Source organism: Cimex lectularius, unplaced genomic scaffold, assembly GCF_000648675.2.
Source record: "Cimex lectularius strain Harlan isolate CLEC.00 unplaced genomic scaffold, Clec_2.1 scaffold68, whole genome shotgun sequence".
NCBI classification, from domain to species: domain Eukaryota; kingdom Metazoa; phylum Arthropoda; class Insecta; order Hemiptera; family Cimicidae; genus Cimex; species Cimex lectularius.
The window spans coordinates 954049-975150 of NW_019392732.1; the positions used below are offsets into that span (position 1 = coordinate 954049).

The following is a 21102-nucleotide window of genomic DNA, read 5'->3' on the forward strand; positions in this document are numbered from 1 at the left end:
GAGAGGATTTTACTGTGAAACTTTCTTCCCACACGTCAAACGGATAGTTGCGTTCTCTGGATGTTTTCCGACCCGTTTCGGCCCAGTTGGTCGCGTGACGGTCCTACGTGCCAAGCCGCAGTTACACACGTTTCGTGTCCGACTGTGAAACTTACCCCCAGTTTTCCACCCCCGGCCCAACCCATGGGATCTACACCTACATTTTTAATTATACAAATTTAAAACGTTTTCATTAACTCCGTGTTTGCTCGGCGAGATTACGCCTATTAGCCAATTAAAAGTCTAAATCCTTTCGTAAATTATTCCGCCAGGCCGTAATTTAAACGTAATTTTTATTGTATTAGTTAAAAAGGGATGTCTTCGGCTGACGACCTGGGTAAATTTAATCATTATTCATTCCTTCCTTTTAAACATCATTTTTTAGGTATATTGCATCTATCAATATTAATTTGAGACTGATTAAAAACCGTACATGATATTTGTAAATCTTTAAAGGTACTTTTTTATAAACTTGTTTTTATTTTTTATTAAAACTACTCCTAAAATAGCAATGATCATTAATGGATTTCCCTTGCCATTAAGTTGTTTCTGACGATGGAGTTCGATGTAAATGTAGTCAATATAAATGACCACTATTTTTACTTTTATTGCTCGACTTCCGATCTATAAATTTTGATGAAATGGTAAGTAAATCTAATTGAAAATCATTTTTTTAAATAGTTGTCATTTTATCAATATGACATCATTGTTAGACTGATGAATTGATGGTAAGAGTTTGAGGAAAATTTTAAATGTTACTGCTTTACCAGAGATTATATGCCCTCTAGAACATGTCTTCTTTTTCTAGCATTTTCATCTTAATTTAACAATCGCCGGCAGACAGGGGTAAGATTAATAAAAGATGAATAGGAAAATCGCTAGGCACAGACCTGACAATTACTATAAAAAGACTACGCATAAGTCCTACTAAGCTTACTTGTGGGCACTTGCGAGAATGAAACCGCATCGGTTATCGGTTATAATTAAATTATAAATACAAATATTATAACATATCACTATTTATGCTTAAAACACAAATTAATTAAATTTTATAATTAATATCATTCATTATATATATATAGACGATTTTATATTTTCATTGTTTACATAAATGTAAACCGATATTTTAATTTTTATTAATTGTAAATTAATTTAATTATTTATAACATTTCATTATTTATGCTTAAAACACAAATTAATTAAATTTTATAATTAATATCATAAATTATATATATATCTAGACGATTTTATATTTTTATTGTTTACATAAATGTAAACCGATATTTCAATTTTTATTAATTGTGAATTAATTTAATTATTTATAACATTTCATTATTTATGCTTAAAATACAAATTAATTAAATTTTATAATTAATATCATTAATTATATATATATATATCTAGACGATTTTATATTTTTATTGTTTACATAAATGCAAACCGATATTTTAATTTTTATTAATTGTAAATATATAGTTTGTAGTTCCAGTTTCGAATAAACATCGAAAACTGGAAGCTTGCAGGATGATCTATCAATCCATGCTGACCTATTTTTCAAAGCCAGAAGGGTGTGCTTTTGGATGTTAAAAAACAAAATGTTATAAAAAATTCTTTCAATTAAAAAGTTAGATTGTTAAATAGAGTTAGAATCGATTGTTTGACAAAACTAAACATCTCACTGTCCTGTCGTGGGTTGTAATATTTTCCCAAGATTCACCTGGCTCGTCTGATCTCGCTTTGTTTTGAGGTTAAAAGCGCCTGGTTGTTTTGTTTTACGAAAGTAATTTTGTCGACAAGACTGCGCTGTAGAAGAGATAAAATATTTTCTTGATTTTCGTACCTATTGATATCTTATAGTTTCAAAATTTTAAATACACTGTGGGAATTATAAATAAAGAAGATTATTAGGCTTGAACTTTTTTTACGAGAATACATTGCAAAAAAACAGGAATTCACATTTTATACAGGAAACAGGAATATAATAGTTATTTTATCTAAAAATCAGCACTTAGTTTTATAGGATCTAATAGACAAAACGAGACTTCTTGAGCCTGTATAAAGCAATGTATCTAATATTAATTCTACGTATAGACACAACCACCTTTGAGAGCACTTAATCCTGTTTAAATGAATACAGATTGACTATGATTACGTTCTCCTATAACCCTACTCGTGTAATTCGTATATTTATTGAATTATCATTAACATCGGATTTTTTATGAATTAAAATTTTAAAATTATAGAGTAAAATAATTAAATAAAACGACAAAGAACGACAGTAGTGTAATAACTGTGGAGGTGTAAAATAAGTAGGAAGTTTTTTTTATGTTCGTGCCTTCTCAGAGAAGATAAAATATCATCCTTTTCTTTTATTACTAAATAAATTTTTGGCTTGTTGACCTTTTATTTCGATATATCATTATTGACTGGCTACTCTTTGTTTAACCATGAAAATTAGAAGGAAATCATCATGCTTTTTTATTACATGCTATTGTTTCTTTTTAGGCCTGAAGATGAAATTGTGTTTTAATATTTGAGGTTGGTGAAAAAATGTAAAAATGAGGTTTTGAATGTTGAATAAAATAGAAAAAGGTTTGAAATTAAAATGGATAATTTATTAAAAGGGAGAATAAAGAAATCGGGTACAAAAGTAAACAACAATGGACGGGAAAATCAACCGAAAGAAGCCTTAAATAGAATAGTGGAATGTAGTTTTTTTTAATGGAAAATTTCTTCCAGGGGAAAATGTCAATAGTAATTAACACATGATAAAAGAGAAAAAAGGGTGAAATGGGGAAAAAAAAACAAGGCGTCCGAGTAAAAAAATCATTAATTATTAGACTGGGAAGGCGTCGGATGTTTTAAATGAAAACCGGGGCTTCCTCCGGATGATGGATTGGGCCGCGGATCGTCGCACATTACACCTTTTCTCCTCCGTGATAAATTATTCCGTGAGTTTAATATTCAAGTTAAAGAACCGAGGGGGGACAGATTCGGCAATCAAGGCGGCCCCGGGCTCGATAGACTCACCGGCGAGAATAAATGCCCGGTCCGCAGGGTCTCGCGTCGGCCACTTCTACCGGAGATAAATGGCCGGCCACTCAGGTGTTCCCATCTACTCTCGAAGCCCCATCTAATGAAGAAAAAGTCTATTCCACTCCAGTTAATCCCTGATTGTGGGAACGGGACCCTCCGATCGGGGTCGGACCACCCCTTCCTGCCGACACGAGCCCTCTTCTGACCTGGATATTTATACACCTTTTCCTACGAGTCTGAGACTTCCCCGACTCTTTCCCAATTTCCAATTTCCACCGAATTTCCAACTCCGGCACGTTCTTACATTACCGCTTGGAAAATACAGCCGCGTTCGAATAGGGAAGCCGGTCCTAAAGTCCTCAATTTGAAACAGGGATCACAATTGTTCACTAAATTAGACCAGCCGAGTCTAGCTTTGGGCCCTCGCCAAAATCGTCGATCTTCCTCGTTACTCCAAAACACCTGACGACAGACAACCAGCGAGGTTAATTGCTAATTAAATTAACTTAATACATCACCATATCAACCACTCATCACATACATTTAGTACATGGACAATAACTATTACCCACAATGATCATTAATGAAAATTGCCAAATGAAAACTCATATTCATTATGATGGTGAAGTCTTTTGATGTTTTTCTTTTCTACTGTAACGCTTTTCCGTACTCGTACCGAAATGTTTTAAGATGATGAAAAAAAGATCTCCGCATTTGTCAGTTGGTTTTTCGGCATTGGAATCTTCAGTTGATTTTTGTCTATTATCTCTCTTCTTCGTATAATTAACGAAACAATAGCTAGATTTTATAATGAACACCTGAAGACGTAATAATGCATAAACGCATCTGAAATGGCAAAGCATATCGGAAGAATCATATCGGGTTAAAGAGCATGTAGCTTGGTCTCAGATCATCCTTGACAACTGAACAGGGCATGCAGGCGAAACGCATTTGTCATACCATACCAACAAGAGTAAGAAGATCACAGTCACGGTGCTTCATAATTGTGAGATTTAAGTCAGAAACACACTTACCCGATGCTACGCCATGCGACACTACCCGATGCTACCCGACGCCTTGCCACGTTTTGGTGGGGTGTGCACATCTATCCGACGCAAGCACACGTCGCGTACAGTCCATAGCGTTTTTCACAATAATCACTATCACAATCGCAACGCATCTTTTGTTCTTAATGCACTATTTTGAGCAAAACCTTTTAATAAATTGTTAGTTAAATTTTATGAACACAACCATCTAATAAATTGTTTGTTCTGTATCTAGTTAATTGTTTTAAATAAAGTTACTCCTAACCATCATAATTAAACAATGTTTATAAAAACTTATGCATTTTTGATCTCGTTTAATTTGGTTTACATTAAAATAACATGTTGTAATTAATATAACGACAAAATTACATGTACTTAGTTTGAAATAAACTACAAAAAATATGACTGCCTGACTCATATTTCATGACTATGAAATAAATTGTTCATTAAATTTTATGAGCAAAACCGTGTAATAAATTGTTCCAATTTTAGTATATGTACCGCCGAAGAGAGTACAATAAATTGTTAGTTAAATTCATTATATCAAAAAATCGTATTTCGGTGTTTTGATTAATTTTCTACCAAACCATTAAAATTAATTTTTTAAATAAAAACGAATTAATTTTTAATCACAGTTAATTTGGTTTATATTAAAATAAGTATGTTGTAATTAATATAACGACAATAATACATGTAGATTGAATAAAAATATGAGTGTCCGGTTGTTTTGTCTTCGATTGTACTTGATGCGACCCGACGAAAATCTGGACAGTGGGGATCACAGAGCGTCGGGTAGGTTAGCGTGGCATAGCATCGAGTAGATGTGCACTGGGGTAATGCAACCTTATGGAAAATCGGAGTTTGGATTTGCGTCGGGTAGCATCGGGTAGCGTCGCATGGCGTAGCATCGGGTAAGTGTGTTTCTGGCTTTACTGTTGATTTCTGTGAAGTGATGGACCATTATCTTGGTTTTTCCGATAATTTTAATTGTGTCGTCCATGATTTCACACTTTCCTTCCTTTCTTGTATTAATTACATCTTTACGTTTGTATGTACTGTGTGTTCAACGTTGGAATAGCTCGATATTAGTCTCTGATCAGCATCAGACTACTGAAGATAGCCAAAAGCAAAACGCATCTTTTACACCAAACCAACTAAAATAAGAGTATAAGTACCCAGATCAAATCATAGCCTCTTCTACTCCGCTATATGCTGATGGTTGTTAATTTTTTCTTAGATCTTTGGGATAATGAACGTGCATTGTCAGATGACTTGCAGTGTGTATATCTCGCTGTAATTACTGCCTGCTCTCTTTCAAATTCGTCTCTTTCTTTTCAAAGCAAGATTCGGTTTTACGTAATGAGGATCGTACACCAACGATAATTTAAGTTTACTCTTACTTGAACGGGGGTAGGTTGTTGCTATCTGATAACAACAACATAACGGATCTGACGTAACCAACCAACGAGCTTAGGCAGATCAAATGATAGATATCTATAATAATAGATAAGTTAGTTGTCTAATCCACTATATAAGGACTTAGTTATAATCTTTTAGCGCTTTCCACGGTTATAGACCATCACAATGAACTGAGATTTCTATTTACCAAGACAATTCAATTTGAAATCATGCTTAAGTAAATAAGCGAAGCTTATAAAATAAAGCTTACTTTGCTTCATTTAAGCGGCATAAACACCGACCGTTGATATACATAACCTTAAGATAATTTTGATTCCAAATTTTACTCTATTTAAGAATATCTGCTAAGCCAAAGATTATGTAAATCGGCAACTTATGGACCATGAACTTGAGGCGTGAAGTACGATAACCGCCCTTTCCAATCAGATTTCCATGATTATACTACTATCGCAGATTCCAGTTGATTGATTGACTTCAAAATGGGGTGTTAGAAATCCGGCATCTTTATCGGCCCTTTCTTACAAATATATTTATGGTTTAATTTTATCAGAACTTTGGAATTAATATTAATTACATTATCTATGTCTGTATCTTGTAAATTGGTAAATAGGATTTTTTGCAATAAATAAAATCTTATTGTACAATGAAGATTGATCTACCGTTAACTCGAAATATATTTATACAAGATTTTGACCTTTGAGCATCAAGAACATCGAAATGTGTTATTTACAAGTCGAACTCCGTATTTGCATGTTGCCCAATACACCGAGTGCTTGCAGAAAGGGTTGAACATTCCCCCGAGGTCGTCCGACATCGATCTAGATGATAAATGATGAAGGATTTATGATATGAAAGTTGGCTGATTTAGAAGATGTTTTTGCTTAACTTTGCAAAGATGTTTCTCTTAAAAGTCTTGAGCCCGTTAGTTTTTGTTATTGAGCATACCCCGGGGTGAAAAGTGATGCTCGAATTTTCTGAAAATATGCCAGAACTGATTGATTCTACAGCTTGAAGTTTGCCCAGTCCAAGTCTGACGAAAAATAAAAACTTGGGCACTTTTATGTATAACCATTGTTTTTAGATAATAAATACGGTTTGTTTGATATCTGAATCAAATTCTTTACAGAATAATGCTATAAATTTAACAAAGGAGGCTTCATTATAAAAAAAGCGAAACTGGGTGAAGTCAGGTCAAAACTTTGTTTTAATAGTCTTCGGGATAGCTTAAAACAGTGCGACTGGAAGATTCGAGAAGAGGAAAATCGAAAGCAGAAGGGAGAAAGTAGATCAAACTTTATTACCATGCTACACAGTGACGTTCAACGTGATTCAAGCCGTGTCGTTCACGAAATCCGATCACGTTTTCATCTCAATTATCGAACTATCTTTTAGTTAGTAATTTCTCCTTAGAATCAGCTCCTCACCGGAGGTTTTACTCGGAATATGCGAGGCGTTATTAGTCAAATTAACTTTACTTGTATGAATATGAATAATATGTTGCAAGTAGTTTTAATCCTAGTTACATACCCGCACGTAAACATCTAATACCCAAATATTACGTTTTAGGACCAAAAGGTCTATGTAAATGTTATTAAACATTTCGATCTATATATTTTTTAAAATTTATCCAAGGGTGTGAAGTTGTGAAAAGAAGTGACATCCTTCCACCCATCAAAGAATTTAAAAACATGCTTCTCTCAGAGAAACTATTTATATAATTAAGCCAGTCCCGGTGTAAAAACACGAATCCGACCGTCATCACAAAAGTAAGGAGAGCATAAAGGGTGAAAACAGTGCAATTAGTATAACAAGGGTGGTAGGTAATCAAGTTAGCTTGAGCATAATTCGCAGGGGACACTTGCCAATATCGCCAATTGGCCGACGGCCGGTCGTCGTATTTCACGTCCCCTCGCTAACGGCCGACTCCCGCGGCCCCGCCCTGTTATTAATTAATCCAAATAACAGTTTCGGCCGTAGTGGACACCGGCGACAAATTGGTCTTGTGTCCCTTGTTTGCATATGTCGATACGGATCGATCGTTGCAGTCAGTCCGTACGACAGGGTTGTTTTTACTCAGCCGACCCTTCCTAAATTATCAGAAAACAGGCTGCCAGCCTGAATCCCCCCCGTTGAAGCACTTACCCATTAAACGCCTTTTGTCAGCACCGGCCCTTTTATACATAATTATCGGCACTTTCACCTGCGAAAAGCGGTCTGTTTATTTTCGTTAAAACGCCTGTTATGTCTTTTTCCCTCCACGTTTTAACTTTAAGGTTTTTTCCGGTATAAAGACTCCTGGGGTTATCTAAATGGCCATGACGTGACTTAATTCGAACGCTTGCAAGTCCTAGCGTCCTGCGAAAGAAGTCCTGGCCCAGGTCCAGGGAACTCGTTTATCTCCAGTGCACGGCGTGTTTTTCCACGATTCCCCACCCCCGGCAGAATAATTAAAATCCATTTAATCAAAGGGATGCATCATCTTTTTTATGAAAATGGCTCAGCTATAAACAAAATTCATCGCAGTTATCGCTTTAATCAATTAAAATCCGACAAAAAATATAACATTTTTTATGAAGATAAAGGTTCAGTTTTTATACTTCACGGCTATTTGGGTTTACACGCTTCGGCCAGAACATTTCATTTGCGACTATCCCTCAAGCAATATAAAGTTACGTTCTTTTATTATATTCTAAAATTGGAATAGATCCAAAATTTTATTAGTACGGTCTTTACAATTCAATCACGATTATTCATTATGGAGTTCTTCTATACGAATAACTTACAACCCCACGTCTTAAAAAATAGTTAATAAAATGAAGTGGGCTGCTGTGGTCAGCAACACCTGAAGGTAGGAATAGAAACTGCTGTGAGTTACACATCCTTGGTTCTGACGAAAAGAATAGGCAACCGCAATACTTATTGTAATAAGGGCTAGTCACATAATAGAGGCGTGTCATGCCTTGGCTCCATACAGAGAGCGTGTAGGCATGCCGCCGGTTTTAAGAAGAGTCCTCGAGCACGGTAGCGAGTTTCAGAGTCCCTGTTCCGCTTTTTAGGGGAAATTGGGGTTTTTTATTGTATATAGTATGTCTTATGTGTTATGTGTCTATATGTTTTGTCTGAGTGCATGTATTTATTAGCGTGAATGGCGAGGGGTGAGGGTGAATATAACGTCATCATCGCCCCTCGAACGATAAAAGCGAGTGAGTGTGTGTTCGGGGTCGATGGCGGATTATTTATAAAAGTATCCCATCGACCCCAATCTAGTTTAAGTGTAGGTCGGTGGAGGAATATCAAGTACTCCACCGACCAAACGGAATGAGTGTACTGTATGGATGTATTTAAGTGTATAAATGTATTTATTTGTATGAACGTGTATAGAATATAGACTTAGTGGGGGCTGAAATGACCTAGATGTCGGAAGCCCCAGCAAAAAAAAAAAAAAAAAAAAAAAAAAAAAAAAAAAAAAAAAAAAAAAAAAAAAAAAAAAAAAAAAAAAAAAAAAAAAAAAAAGGGCTAGGTTGTTATTTTCAAGCAGTGCAACCCAACAAATGGATCTGAGGACCTACTATCAAAGCTAAAACGTTAACAATTTTACGCTAGATAACTGTACCAATACACGGTGGCGCTGAACGAGGCAGTAAACAAAGCAAAAGGCCGGATCTTTCGAGAAGCTCTTTTGTATGTAGAACGCAACTGAAAGAGAGCCTACCGATGATTTGAAACGCAAGGAACGGGACATGCTCACCCGTTTGTGGATAGGCCGTACACGACACATGGACGCCCGCTTTTGAGGCAAATTCCACGCAGGTATCACGCTTGGAGGGAAAGATTACTCAGTCTGTCACAAATCACGTCAGGTCGAGGAGTTCCAGGCCTTGTCCCTTTACAGGGAGCGAGTAGGCATGGCACCCGATGGGTTTGAGAGTTTGTTGTTTTGGTCTCTATTTCAATTTTTTAGGTTAATGGGGGTGGTGTTTCTTCATCTTTAGAGAGTAAATATTTATGTTTTGTGTATAAAGTTTGAGGGACGATGGCGGAATATCGGGCAACCCATCGGTCCTCAGTGTATTGGGGCTTAAAGGACTCCTTAGCGACATTTAAAAAAAATAAATAAATAAAAATATTTAAAAAAAATTAAAAATAAATAAATAAGAAGAGAAGCAAAATAGTCCTGTCGCCTTTCATGACGCAGTACTTTAGGCAAATCTGTATCTTGGTATGTATCACGAATTAAAAGGTACTTTTAATTAATTAATTTGTCCACAATTCTTCAAATTTTTGCACTGCAAATGTTTTAGAAGTAAAAAAACATTCATTCAATGTGCCTTTTCAGAAATTATTTACATTTTTGTAGGTTTATAGAAGGATGTATTAATTGATAATAAAATAAATTTAATAATGCGCCAGAACAACGAAGTATGAACCACTTTCTAAAAAAATTTCGTTAATTAGGCCAGGTTTCTTAAAAATTATGAGCTGATATATATAATTACTTTTGTTGTATAAAATTAAGAAAAATTTCTCAATATAAGCAGATAAATATTGAAATCTTGTTTTTGTATTTAAGATAATCGGATTTTTTCTAAAATCTATGGAAGGGAGAATCAATATATTGTTTTTCAGTTTTATGTGTATATTGTCCGCCGTTGCAAGGGCCGAAGTTCGGAAACGATCCCTTTCACATCCGTGCCTGTTCCAGCTGGAACAGCCATCCACGAAGCCTAGGAAAAAGGGGCCGGAAAACGTCTGATTTATGCCTGGAATGCCCTACCTGGCGCAGACCCGCGGAACTGTTCCTACTCTGGGCCATTATGTCGAATGACGGCGTCGTTTTAGAACACCGTTTATAAAACGGAGGAAATATATTCTATCCAAAACCAAGCCGGTTAAATTTGTTTCGCGTTTTCACATAATTCCTGTATTGTCAACGTTGTGCTCATTTGTAGAAGAGAATTAATAAAATGAATCCTAGTTTGTTTAGAAATATAAGGTTAAAACGGGAATAAACGGGGAACGAAATATCATTCGAATTCTTCAGCAACCGTTTTGACACATGATTAAACACAGGTGAAATCGACTAGGCTCATCGGGGAAAGGAATGCTTCAAGATCCAATACAAGATTCCTCCCTTAGTTCAATCTAAGTCCCTCCTGTTCGTCGTCCAAAGCACCGGTTATCGATCTCCCTGTTCCCTTTCCTTCCTCAATCGATTTAAGAGCATTTTTCAGCCGGTGGATTAAAAGTTAAGTCGGTCTTTGGTAGGACTTGGAGTGGAAGGACTTCCACACGGCCTAATCCTGGATGATCAGTTTGAAAAACAATGAACAGGCTCCTCTCTAACGCCATCAGAAAGAATAACAACTTTTTTTTTATCGACGGTTTCAAAACTTTGTTTGAAAATCGGCCGATTCCCAACTTATTTTCAAGTTATTTCGGACCTTTTTTATGACGCGAGGTACCGCTTGTCCACGCCTAATTAGGCCGTCTCATCCGCTCGGTCCCCGCCATAAATCATTCCACGGTTTCTTACGCCGCCACCGCTGTGGGATTAAACTGTTTTTGATAGGGCTGGCGCGCAAAAAAGGGCCGCCTGGGTTTGAATAAGCAGGCAAAAATGGATCGAGTTTAAAGGGGGACGGCGACGAATCGCTCCCTCAGTTTAGTGCGGTAATAAGATACGTTCACAACCTCCAGGCACGTAACCATATCTCTTTTTATGCCATCGTAGTGAAGGCCCCCTCGGGGGAGGGTTTAGGCTTGTAGGCGTTTTGAAACATTCAGCTCCATCACTCACTCGTACCACTTATCAACCATCGATTCTTTTTCCCTTGTAGCTGTACTACATGAACAATAAATCTAACCAAGAATACAAGGCCTAGAGACGAGCTTTGTTGTGAAGCAAATTGCATTTTGATCTATCACACCTAGCCAGTGACGAATCGTCGAATAAATTCACGAATAGGAAAGGGTAATTTCCTCGACGTCAAAACCTTTTTAAAGATCGCAAGTAGTCCATGATTTTGATATATATTTGGTCAAAGAGTTTTTGTTAGCACCTAAAATAAACAATTTTTTCTTTAAGCAGGGAAATCACCCGAGCAACGCTACCCGACGCAAATCCAAAGTCCATTTTTCCATAAAATTGTATTACCCCCGTGTACATCTGCATGATGCTATGCTACGCTACCCTACTCTTCGCTCTGCGATCCCCACTGTCCAGATTTTCGTCGGGTCGCATCGAGTACAGTCGAAGAGAAAAGAATCGGACACTCATATTTTTATTCAAACTACATGCATTATTGTCATTTTATTAATTACAACATAATTATTTTAATATAAACCAAATTAACTGAGATCAAAAATTCATTAGTTTTTATTTAAAAGAAATGAATTTTAATGGTTTAGTAGAACATTGATCAAAACATCGGAATGCCATTTTTTGGTATAATGAATTTAACTAACAATTTATTACACGGTTTTATTCGTAAAATTTAACTAACAATTTATTTCATGGTTTTGCTCATAAAATTACACCATTTTCGTCGAGTAGCGTCGCAAGAGGATATTCATATTTTTTGTAGTTTATTTCAAAGTAAGTATATGTAATTTTATCGTTATAGTAATAACAACATTCGTACTGTAATATAAACCAAATTAACCGAGATAAAAAAGTCATTAGTTTTTATGTAAAAGATATTAATTTTGATAGTTTATTAGAAATTTGATCAAAACATCGGAATGCCATTTTTTGGTATAATGAATTTAACTTATTACTCTAGTTAATTTATTACTACTACTTAATTTATTACTCGGTTTTACTCGTAAAATTTAACTGACAATTTATTTCATGGTTTTGCTCATAAATTTACACCATTTTCGTCGAGTAGCGTCACAAGAGGACACTCATATTTTTTGTAGTTTATTTCAAACTAAGTATACGTAATTTTATCGTTGTAGTAATTACAACATTCGTACTTCAATATAAACCAAATTTACCGAGATGAACAATTCATTAGTTTTTATTTAGGGATGGTTAGGATAGGTTAGTTGTATTATGTTCATGTATCCGCAAATTACATATTGTAAATAATAATTATAGATTGCAATAAAAATTTAAAAAAAGTTTTTATTTAAAAGAAATTAATTTTAATGGTTTAGTAGAAAATGGATCAAAACATCGAAATGCCATTTTTTGGTATAATGAATTTAACTAACAATTTATTACTCGGTTTTACTCGTAAAATTTAACTAACAATTTATTTCATGGTTTTGCTCATAAAATTCCACCATTTTCGTCGAGTAGCCCAAAGAAAAATTCATGTTTTTATAAAAATTATTTAATTATGAAGAAGAAAATTTATAAAAACACCGGAATAACTTTGTTTAAAACAATTACGTTTAACAAACAATTTATTACATGGCTGTGCTCATAAAATTTACTAACAATTTATTTCACTGTTTTCTCATAAAATTGCACTATTTTCTATTGTCGGGTAGCATCAGAACAGGACACTCATATTTTTTGTAGTTTATTTCAGACTAAGTATATGTAATTTTGTCGTAATATTTTAATGTAACCCCAATCAAAAATTCATAATTTTTTATAAAAGTTATTTAATTGTGATGGTTAAGAAGAAAATTTATAAAATCACCGGAATAACTTTGTTTAAAACAATTAAATTTAACAAACAATTTATTACATGGTTGTGCTCATAAAATTTAACAATTTATTACAATGTTTTGCTCAAAATAGTGCATTAAGAACAAGAGTCGTTGCGATTGTGATTGTGATACACGCTGTGTGACTGTACGTGGCGTGCGCTTGACGTCGCATAGATGTGCACACCCTACCAAAACGCGGCAAGGCGTCTAAATAAAAAACTAAATCACAACCAGTAGTTTGCCGTATCTGTCGATTAAAATCTGGATTCCCTTACAATCGCACATTTTATTTGCTAACTGTAAATACGATAAAGCAACGACAACCATATCAAAATCGTACAAACGATGCTTTTGCCTTTTGCTTGGAAATTACACGAAATTACACTTGCAGGAAAACAATAGCTAAATACATATGTTTCAAAAGAGCAAAACATATACTTTTTAGGAGAATTTGACGTCACTACGAAATTTTCTCTGGAAGGGGTAATTAGTCTTTGACGAAAATATTTTGTTTATCTATATATTTTGTAGGTCTTTCTAATATAATAAATATATTATTATCTTTTTATAATTGCAGTGTTATTTATTCTTTCTTTCTTTTTTACGAGGGTTCGCAACAGCAGAGATTATATCAACCCTCTGGGTGTCGGTGTTTTTTGAAAAAAAGCCCATTTGTAAGTATGTCGGGTTCGAATGCTGGGCCGCTGGATTTGAACCCCGGACCTTTACCTTACAGAGATGAGCGCCGTGTCAACGACTAAACGTTGCGGCCACCGACGCCCCCTGTGTTATTTATTATGCTCATTTGTTGTACTTATCAGGTTTCTCTTCAGAAAATATCTTTTTAAAATGATTGTCTAAAATACAACTCATATATTTATATCAAAATGAACTGGAGATTGTAAGGTACTTTTTCAATCAATTTTTTTTTTAATTTTGGGGGTATGGTCTTAAGACAATAATTAATTTTATTATGTAAAAAGAATTTCCAGTATATGGAATGGACAATGTTTTAACCTGTCAGATGTCTCTTTCTCACCATATCAAAGGTTTAACGAATCCATTTTTGTCTCAACTGGAATGCCATAAATTTAGCATTGAAGGCGTTAAGGAGCCGAAATTAGTCAGACAAAAAAAAGCAATAATGGCCAGGCCAAAATTATTGTAAACGAACAAACTATTCATCCCCGCAACACCTTAAAACAAACTTACCAGAAATTAAAACCAACTCTGTTAATACATCAAAAATGAAACTCTGAAAAAATTGCTCGAATGAAAAGCTACTTTTCATATTACAACTTTTTAAGTTGGAAAGTTGGATTTTTTTAGTTTGAAAATAACTTATGATCAAATAGTACGTAAAAGTTCAATAAATTAGGCACTACTTAGACGATACTAGGTAATGGACAAGGCGATGCCACACGGACCCAAAATGACAACTTTGTTAACATGATAAGGAGGTGGTCGATGTGATTCCATTTAAACAATCACGGAAAATCAATCACTCTCAATTAACAGGCCATTAACAAATTACCACTTTCTAAAGAGGTCTTTGGATTAAGCCAAAACCCGTCTTTTGTACTTAAGACGCGAGACAATATGATAATATTTTTACATGGTAAATTGTGTACAAGTGAAGTCTACAAATTCAATTGTTTTCGGAACATTCGTAAGTTGTGCTATTCCAGTTGTTTGTTCAAGTTCACGGATGATAAACTGTCTAGTTTGCAAACTCAATTACCAAATTATCAAAACAAATTTCCAAGTGATATTAAACGCGTATCTTTGGATCATTCCTACTATAGAAAGGGGGGGAATATAATTTCACGTGTCAGAAAGGTCGGAGATTCTCCTTTGTTATACAGGAAAGGAAATAAAGGACCTTTGGGAAACGTTCCGACCTATGACTCTTAGGGTGGGCTTTTCCAATCAATGGACGATCATCCAATAATATCGTAGACTGTAGCATTACTCTGTTGTCTGGGGGCTCTTCTACTATTATTGGTTGTCTCGTGTACAGGAAATGACGTTTTATCAGATTACACGTTGAGCTCTTTTCAATTTTTTTCTTACCCCCTTCCAGGGCGGCCCACTCGTCGTATAAACCCACCCGGGCCCAGGCGTTCCATTTTCATGACTCCGCATGTAAACTGTACCTGTAAGGCCGAGGGCTGTTTTTTACCTCCTCATTTAAATACCGCGGGTCGACTCGGGGAAAAAGAGTATTTCTTTTTTACGATTCTTTACTATTTTCGAACCTGCCTTTTCTTTTTAACGTCGGAGGGAAAAGCAAAAGGAAAATAAATAACGGTTACGTACCTCTATGCCGATTGGTCTGTTTGTCAAACATAAGCATAGCATCCTCAATCTGAAAAATAAAGAAAATTATTAGTTTCACTGTTTTGTCATTGGGACATCACAAACGTATCAAACCGAATTGTTACGAAGATTTAATTAAATATTTTGGTGATTTCTTTATCTAATCTGGTGTAAATAATAATAAATATAACGTTTTTTAAATCAGGGACAGGATTAGGCTTAAGGTTAGATCTCCGATCATCCTAGTATTGCCTTATTCATGTTTTTTATTGGTTGATGACTACAATGCTCAAAACTATGTGGTTGGTACACATGTTCATGTTTTTTATGTTTCTTTCGAATAATGAGGTAGGTTGGGACATCTCCGGTCATCCTGGTATGCATACATTACTGATTTTAAACCAGGATGGTCTAAAACGACCAAACGATATGTTCAATACATAATTATATTTTTATATTTAATTTGACACATTGTGAGGTTGAAATGCGAAGTTAGTGTCCGAGCGGATCGAAGTCACGATAGCCCAAGTGGTAGAGTAGCGGCGTAATAGCCGAAGGTCGTGGGTTCGAATCCCACTCGTGACACTGACTTTTTTATTTCAACCAATACCTTTCATAAATATTAATTAATTGAAAAAGGTTAATTGGTCAATCGGACCACGAACGGTAATGGATTGTGAGAATAGTTGAGGTCATTGGTACGATGAACCTTCAAGTTTAGGTCATCTCTATCCTATATATTACACAGGGCGGGCGACCAGGACCCGAGGGGTTAAAAGCCTGAGTAGGCCCGTACCCCATCCCTAAAAGGTCCGGGACCTGGTCGGCTCACGAGTCCTGCATAAACCTATTGGACCTATTCACAAACCCCAGGATTGTGGACCATTTTATCCTGGGGAGTGTTTTGGTTATGTCCTCTCATTCGAAAGTATTAAATCTTTCCCTAGCATACCTATCGCATTCTGCGAGGTAGTGTCGGGCCGTTTCTTCTTTTGTTTCGCAGAAGCGGCAGAAGGGGTCTGGTAGAGTACCCATTATGAAGAGGTGTCTTCTCAAGGGGCAATGGCCCGTTAGGATACCTATCAGCCTCCATCTCTATCCTAGCATCCGTATATTCACTGGTTTGGAAATATTAAATTAGCATGATCCAAGACGACTAAACTAAATGGTTTAGGCTAATTAATGTTTATTTATATAAATAATTTTAAACTTTGTTATATTATTTATTGTGGTATGGGACATGATGAACTTGCAAGTTTGGTCATTTCTAATTAGCAACGTATGCATAGTCATTGATCACTCGAACCAGCATGATCCAAGAGACCAAACATACATTTTTGGTACAACCTAATATTTTTTCATAATTAATTTAAACATCGTGAGATTGATTGTTGAAGTCCGTGATACTGATGGGAAGATTGATATTGATCAACATTCAGGTTAGGTCATCTCTGAGCATTATAGCATCCGTATATTCTGGAGATATTAAATTAGGATGATCCAAGACGACTAAACTACATTTTGGTAAAATGTAATATTATTTCATATAATTCACTAATTTCGTGGTCCGCTTGACCAATTAATATATTACAATTAATTAAGGTTTTTAGTTGAGATAAAAAAATAATGGCAAAAAGGAGGGAAAATTCAAAAGGTGGGGTTGAGATGGGAAGTTAGTGTCCGAGTGGATCGAAGTCACGATAGCTCAAGTGGTAGAGCAGCGGCGTATCTAGCCGAAGATCGTGGGCTCGAATCCCGCTCGTCCCACTGACTTTTATATCTCAACTAAAAAACGTAATTAAGTGTAATTATTTCATATATAATTTTAAACATTGTGAGATTAATTGTTGAAGTCATATTCAAAGATTGATATTGATCAACATTCAGGTTAGGTCATCTCTGATCATTCTAGCATCCGTATATTCTGGAGATATTAAATTAGCATGTTTCAAGGCGACTAAACTAAATGGTTTATACTAATTAATGTTTATTTATATACATAATTTTAAACTTTGTGATATTTATTGTGGTATGAGACATGATGAACTTGTAATTTTGGTCATTTCCAATGAGCAACGTATGCATAGACATTGATCTGGCGAATCAGCATGATCCAAGGCGACCAAACATGCATTTTTGGTGCAACCTAATATTTTTTCTTACATAATTTTAAACAATGTGAGATTAATTGTTGAAGTCTGTGATATATGATTCAAAGATTGATATTGATCAACATTCAGATTCGGCCATCTCTGATCATTCTAGCATCCGTATATTCACATGTCAGGTGATATTAAATATGGATGTTCAAAGACGACCAAACTACATGGTTTGTTCAGTGAACATCGAATGAATAATCATTAATATGTTAGGTACCTTTTAATGTTTTTATTGAATAGTAAATATTGTATTACTAATAGTGAGTTTTGTGAGAGCGTGAATCGTCTAGTTACGTTATCGGCTATTATTCTTGTTGTTTTCTATGTTCTGTACAGGTTGTTATCATATAATTGTAAACAGTTTCAACGTTTGCGGGGAACAGTTATGTTTAAAGGGAGCATTTGGGACCTGGGGATTGCAAAACAACCCCCTTGGGTAATCCTGAAGCAACGCTTACACCTGGTTTATAATTAAGGGTTTGTCGGGGGCGGCGTGGAGGGTGGAAAAATAAACTCATGTCATTAGCGGTGTATTTAGGGGTGCAGGGGGCAGACGTGAGGTTGCAAGCATTATCCGTGCCGTTTTCCGGCCGAAATCACCGCCCGGATAACCGCGGCATCGGGCCGTTAAAATGTGTCCTCCTTGATTGTCGAACACGTCGTCGTGGCCGGGAGGAATTCAAATTCGAGTTTCATGTTAATGCCAGCCCACGAACGGGATCTTGTTTTCTTTAATTCTGCCTCGGGGCAATTTGGATTCAAGATGGTCTCGCTTACACCTCCCAATTACACGCGCCGCTGCCCCCCCCCCGGCCTTTTGCACTTTATATTTCGGCCTTTTTTTATAACGGAACTGCCCCCTTTTCCAAATATCATTCGGATTGCGGGGTTTGAATACTAAACAGGCGGATTTCATTGCTGTGTAGGTAGGTATATACAATTACAATGCATATAAATGAATCGGTTTATTCAATGAAATTCAAACACAAAGTTAGGAGAATTGCACTAGATCACGTTTCTCTCACAAAGTCTTAAAAATTTGGTTTAAAATCCTTTCCTTTATCCTATAATGTAATATTAAAAGTATTTAAAGACAGCAAAATTAATATCAGGTAGCTCCAGTTAAGCGAATTTGGGCAACTGAGAATCGTGTTAGTAAATCGTGAGCTGAATCCTTGTAATTGAATAATGTCATATGCTTATTTTCCAAGGTGATTAATGTAATCATAAGAATCATGTTTAATTGAATAGTCTCGTCCTAGAAAGCAGAGTGTATAACCATAAGTAACGACAGAACTCATAAATTTATAATCGTACTACTTTAAACTAGTAACTACAATTTCAACATAAAAAATATAAATTCACTAATTTCGTGGTCCGCTTGACCAATTAGTATATTACAATTAATTAAGGGTTTTAGTTTAGATAAAAAAGTCAATGGCACGAGCGGTATTCGAACCCACGATCTTCGGCTTGATATGCCGCTGCTCTACCACTTGAGCTATCGTGACCTCGATCTACTCGGACACCAACTTCCCATCTCAACCGCACCTTTTGAATTTTCCTCCTTTTTGCCATTTTTCTTCCTTAATTAATAAAAAATATAATATCAAGACTTTTTCTAGGTTGTTAGCAGACTTTGGATGTTTATTCGTTTCCGATCAATCTGGTCCGCCGGCTTTTGATCTGCCTGATGCGTTTCATCATTTCACCATCTTCAGTGGTGGTCGGTTTGTACGTTTACCACATTAAGGCAAGTTCTAATAATGGTTCAATAAAACCAAATCTATATATCTATCTAAAATAACCGAGACGGTTTTCAAGGTATACGAAAAAGTTGTAGGAATACTTTGACAGACCCATCCAAATAGTCCTACCCGATAAAACAACTATGGAAGAAAGGTAACCTCAAGTTAAAGGAAGAGGCCCTAATGTGGTACACGGATGGATTACAGATTGAACAAGCAGTAGAGGTAAAAGGGGTCAATTATACCCTAGCAAACACTTTGGACTGGTCCAAACGTCCGAGCTGAGATCCCTCTATTCACAGAAGTTAATTAAGAAGGATATGAAAAGATCACAGATTTACACACTTTCGGAAGCAGGTAGCTTATAAACAAACACACAGCGAGAATGTTTTTAGATTCAAACTAGTAAGGGAATGCCTATATTGCCTAATGGACCTAGGAAAACACAGTAACGTGCTGGCTTCAGTGACATAGGTATAGAATGAAATGAACAGGCTGACCCAGAACTAGCCACAACAGCTTCCGTGAGGAGAATCCAGAGAAATCAGCATACATTCTTTGTGAATGGGAGCACCAGGCTCGATGCGGTATAGTTACAAAAAAAAACCTAGTAGAGTGTTTCGTTTTGTAAAAAAAAAGCGCAATTACCAAGGTAATAATAATAATACTTTATTGCAAAAAAGAAAAGATAAACATTACATAATATATAATTTAAAGTAAAATTACGGCATGGAGGGTCCGTCTGCCGGAGGTCGATTTTCATTTGACTTAAATTTTTGGTCGACACAGAGAAAAAAGTACAAAAGAAAAAAAGAAAAAAAATTGATCCTTAAATAAATATTACAAATGATAATTTAATTTTTAATAATTACATTAATTACTAGCTTGTATTATAAACAATAATTTTTGTTCTTTGTTTATTTTACAATAAGTATAGATATATAAATTATTTGGGCCAACAATTTAGAATGACAAGGCTTTAAAATATTCAAAAATTAAATTTTAATATTAACTCTTGGCGATAGTGTCAGGCGTGGAGAGCATATTTGATTAAATTTTTGTAATCATTAAGCAGTAAGTCAATAACCTGTGTCACATTCAATTCGGCAAAATTTAGATGCGGAAGCCGAATCTCCGATAAGATAGTGCATTTCGCAATAAAATGCACTATGTCTTCTTTAACCTGGTCATTGCATAATGAACAAATTACATTTTCCCTAGCCCGAAAAGGTGCAACATTCAGATAAAGGAGGTCCTCTCTGATTTTGAATAACCGCCTTAACTCGACCAATGACAAACCTTTAGACCTGTCCTTAGATAGGTTAAACATATTAAAATCATCTTGGTAAAGTTCCTTATAGAATAAAAAACGCGAGGTTGATCTGACTTGTTCACGAAGTTCTTCACTGAAATTGACACTCAGTTTTGTTATAATTTCCTTAAACTTGAAAGGCCACTCATTCAAGTTATTTATAGAAAATGATGAGTCACATGATAGATCCCTACACATGCTATTCCAACGTTCAAACCACAATGCACCACGACTAACGACTTCCAGGGCTACTATTTTGGAAAGACGGTAATCAGGATGTTTCAAGAGTTTAAAGATGTAATTAAAATGAAGTTTGAAGGTATATAAAAATAACGGGTCAACTTTAGTCTCTAAATAAA

General features: G+C 35.5%; 1 protein-coding gene and 1 non-coding gene across 25 annotated transcripts in view; one reads left to right on the top strand and one right to left on the bottom strand.

Moving 5' to 3' along the window:
• LOC106661379 (RNA-binding protein Musashi homolog Rbp6) overlaps positions 1-21102 on the bottom strand; it is an 892072-nt gene that overhangs the window by 165874 nt on the left and 705096 nt on the right. For all 24 annotated transcript variants that reach the window (XR_001339703.2, XR_002910290.1, XR_002910298.1 and 21 more), the window contains one exon: positions 15525-15573. Coding sequence is in view for 6 of the 24 variants with exons in the window: in XM_024226885.1 (XP_024082653.1) it covers positions 15525-15573 (49 nt within the window). In the remaining 18 variants the exon portion in view is untranslated. The remainder of the gene's footprint in view (positions 1-15524; positions 15574-21102) is intronic.
• On the top strand, positions 16038-16109 carry Trnal-uaa. The gene has a single exon. It is a non-coding gene; the product is annotated as a tRNA-Leu (tRNA).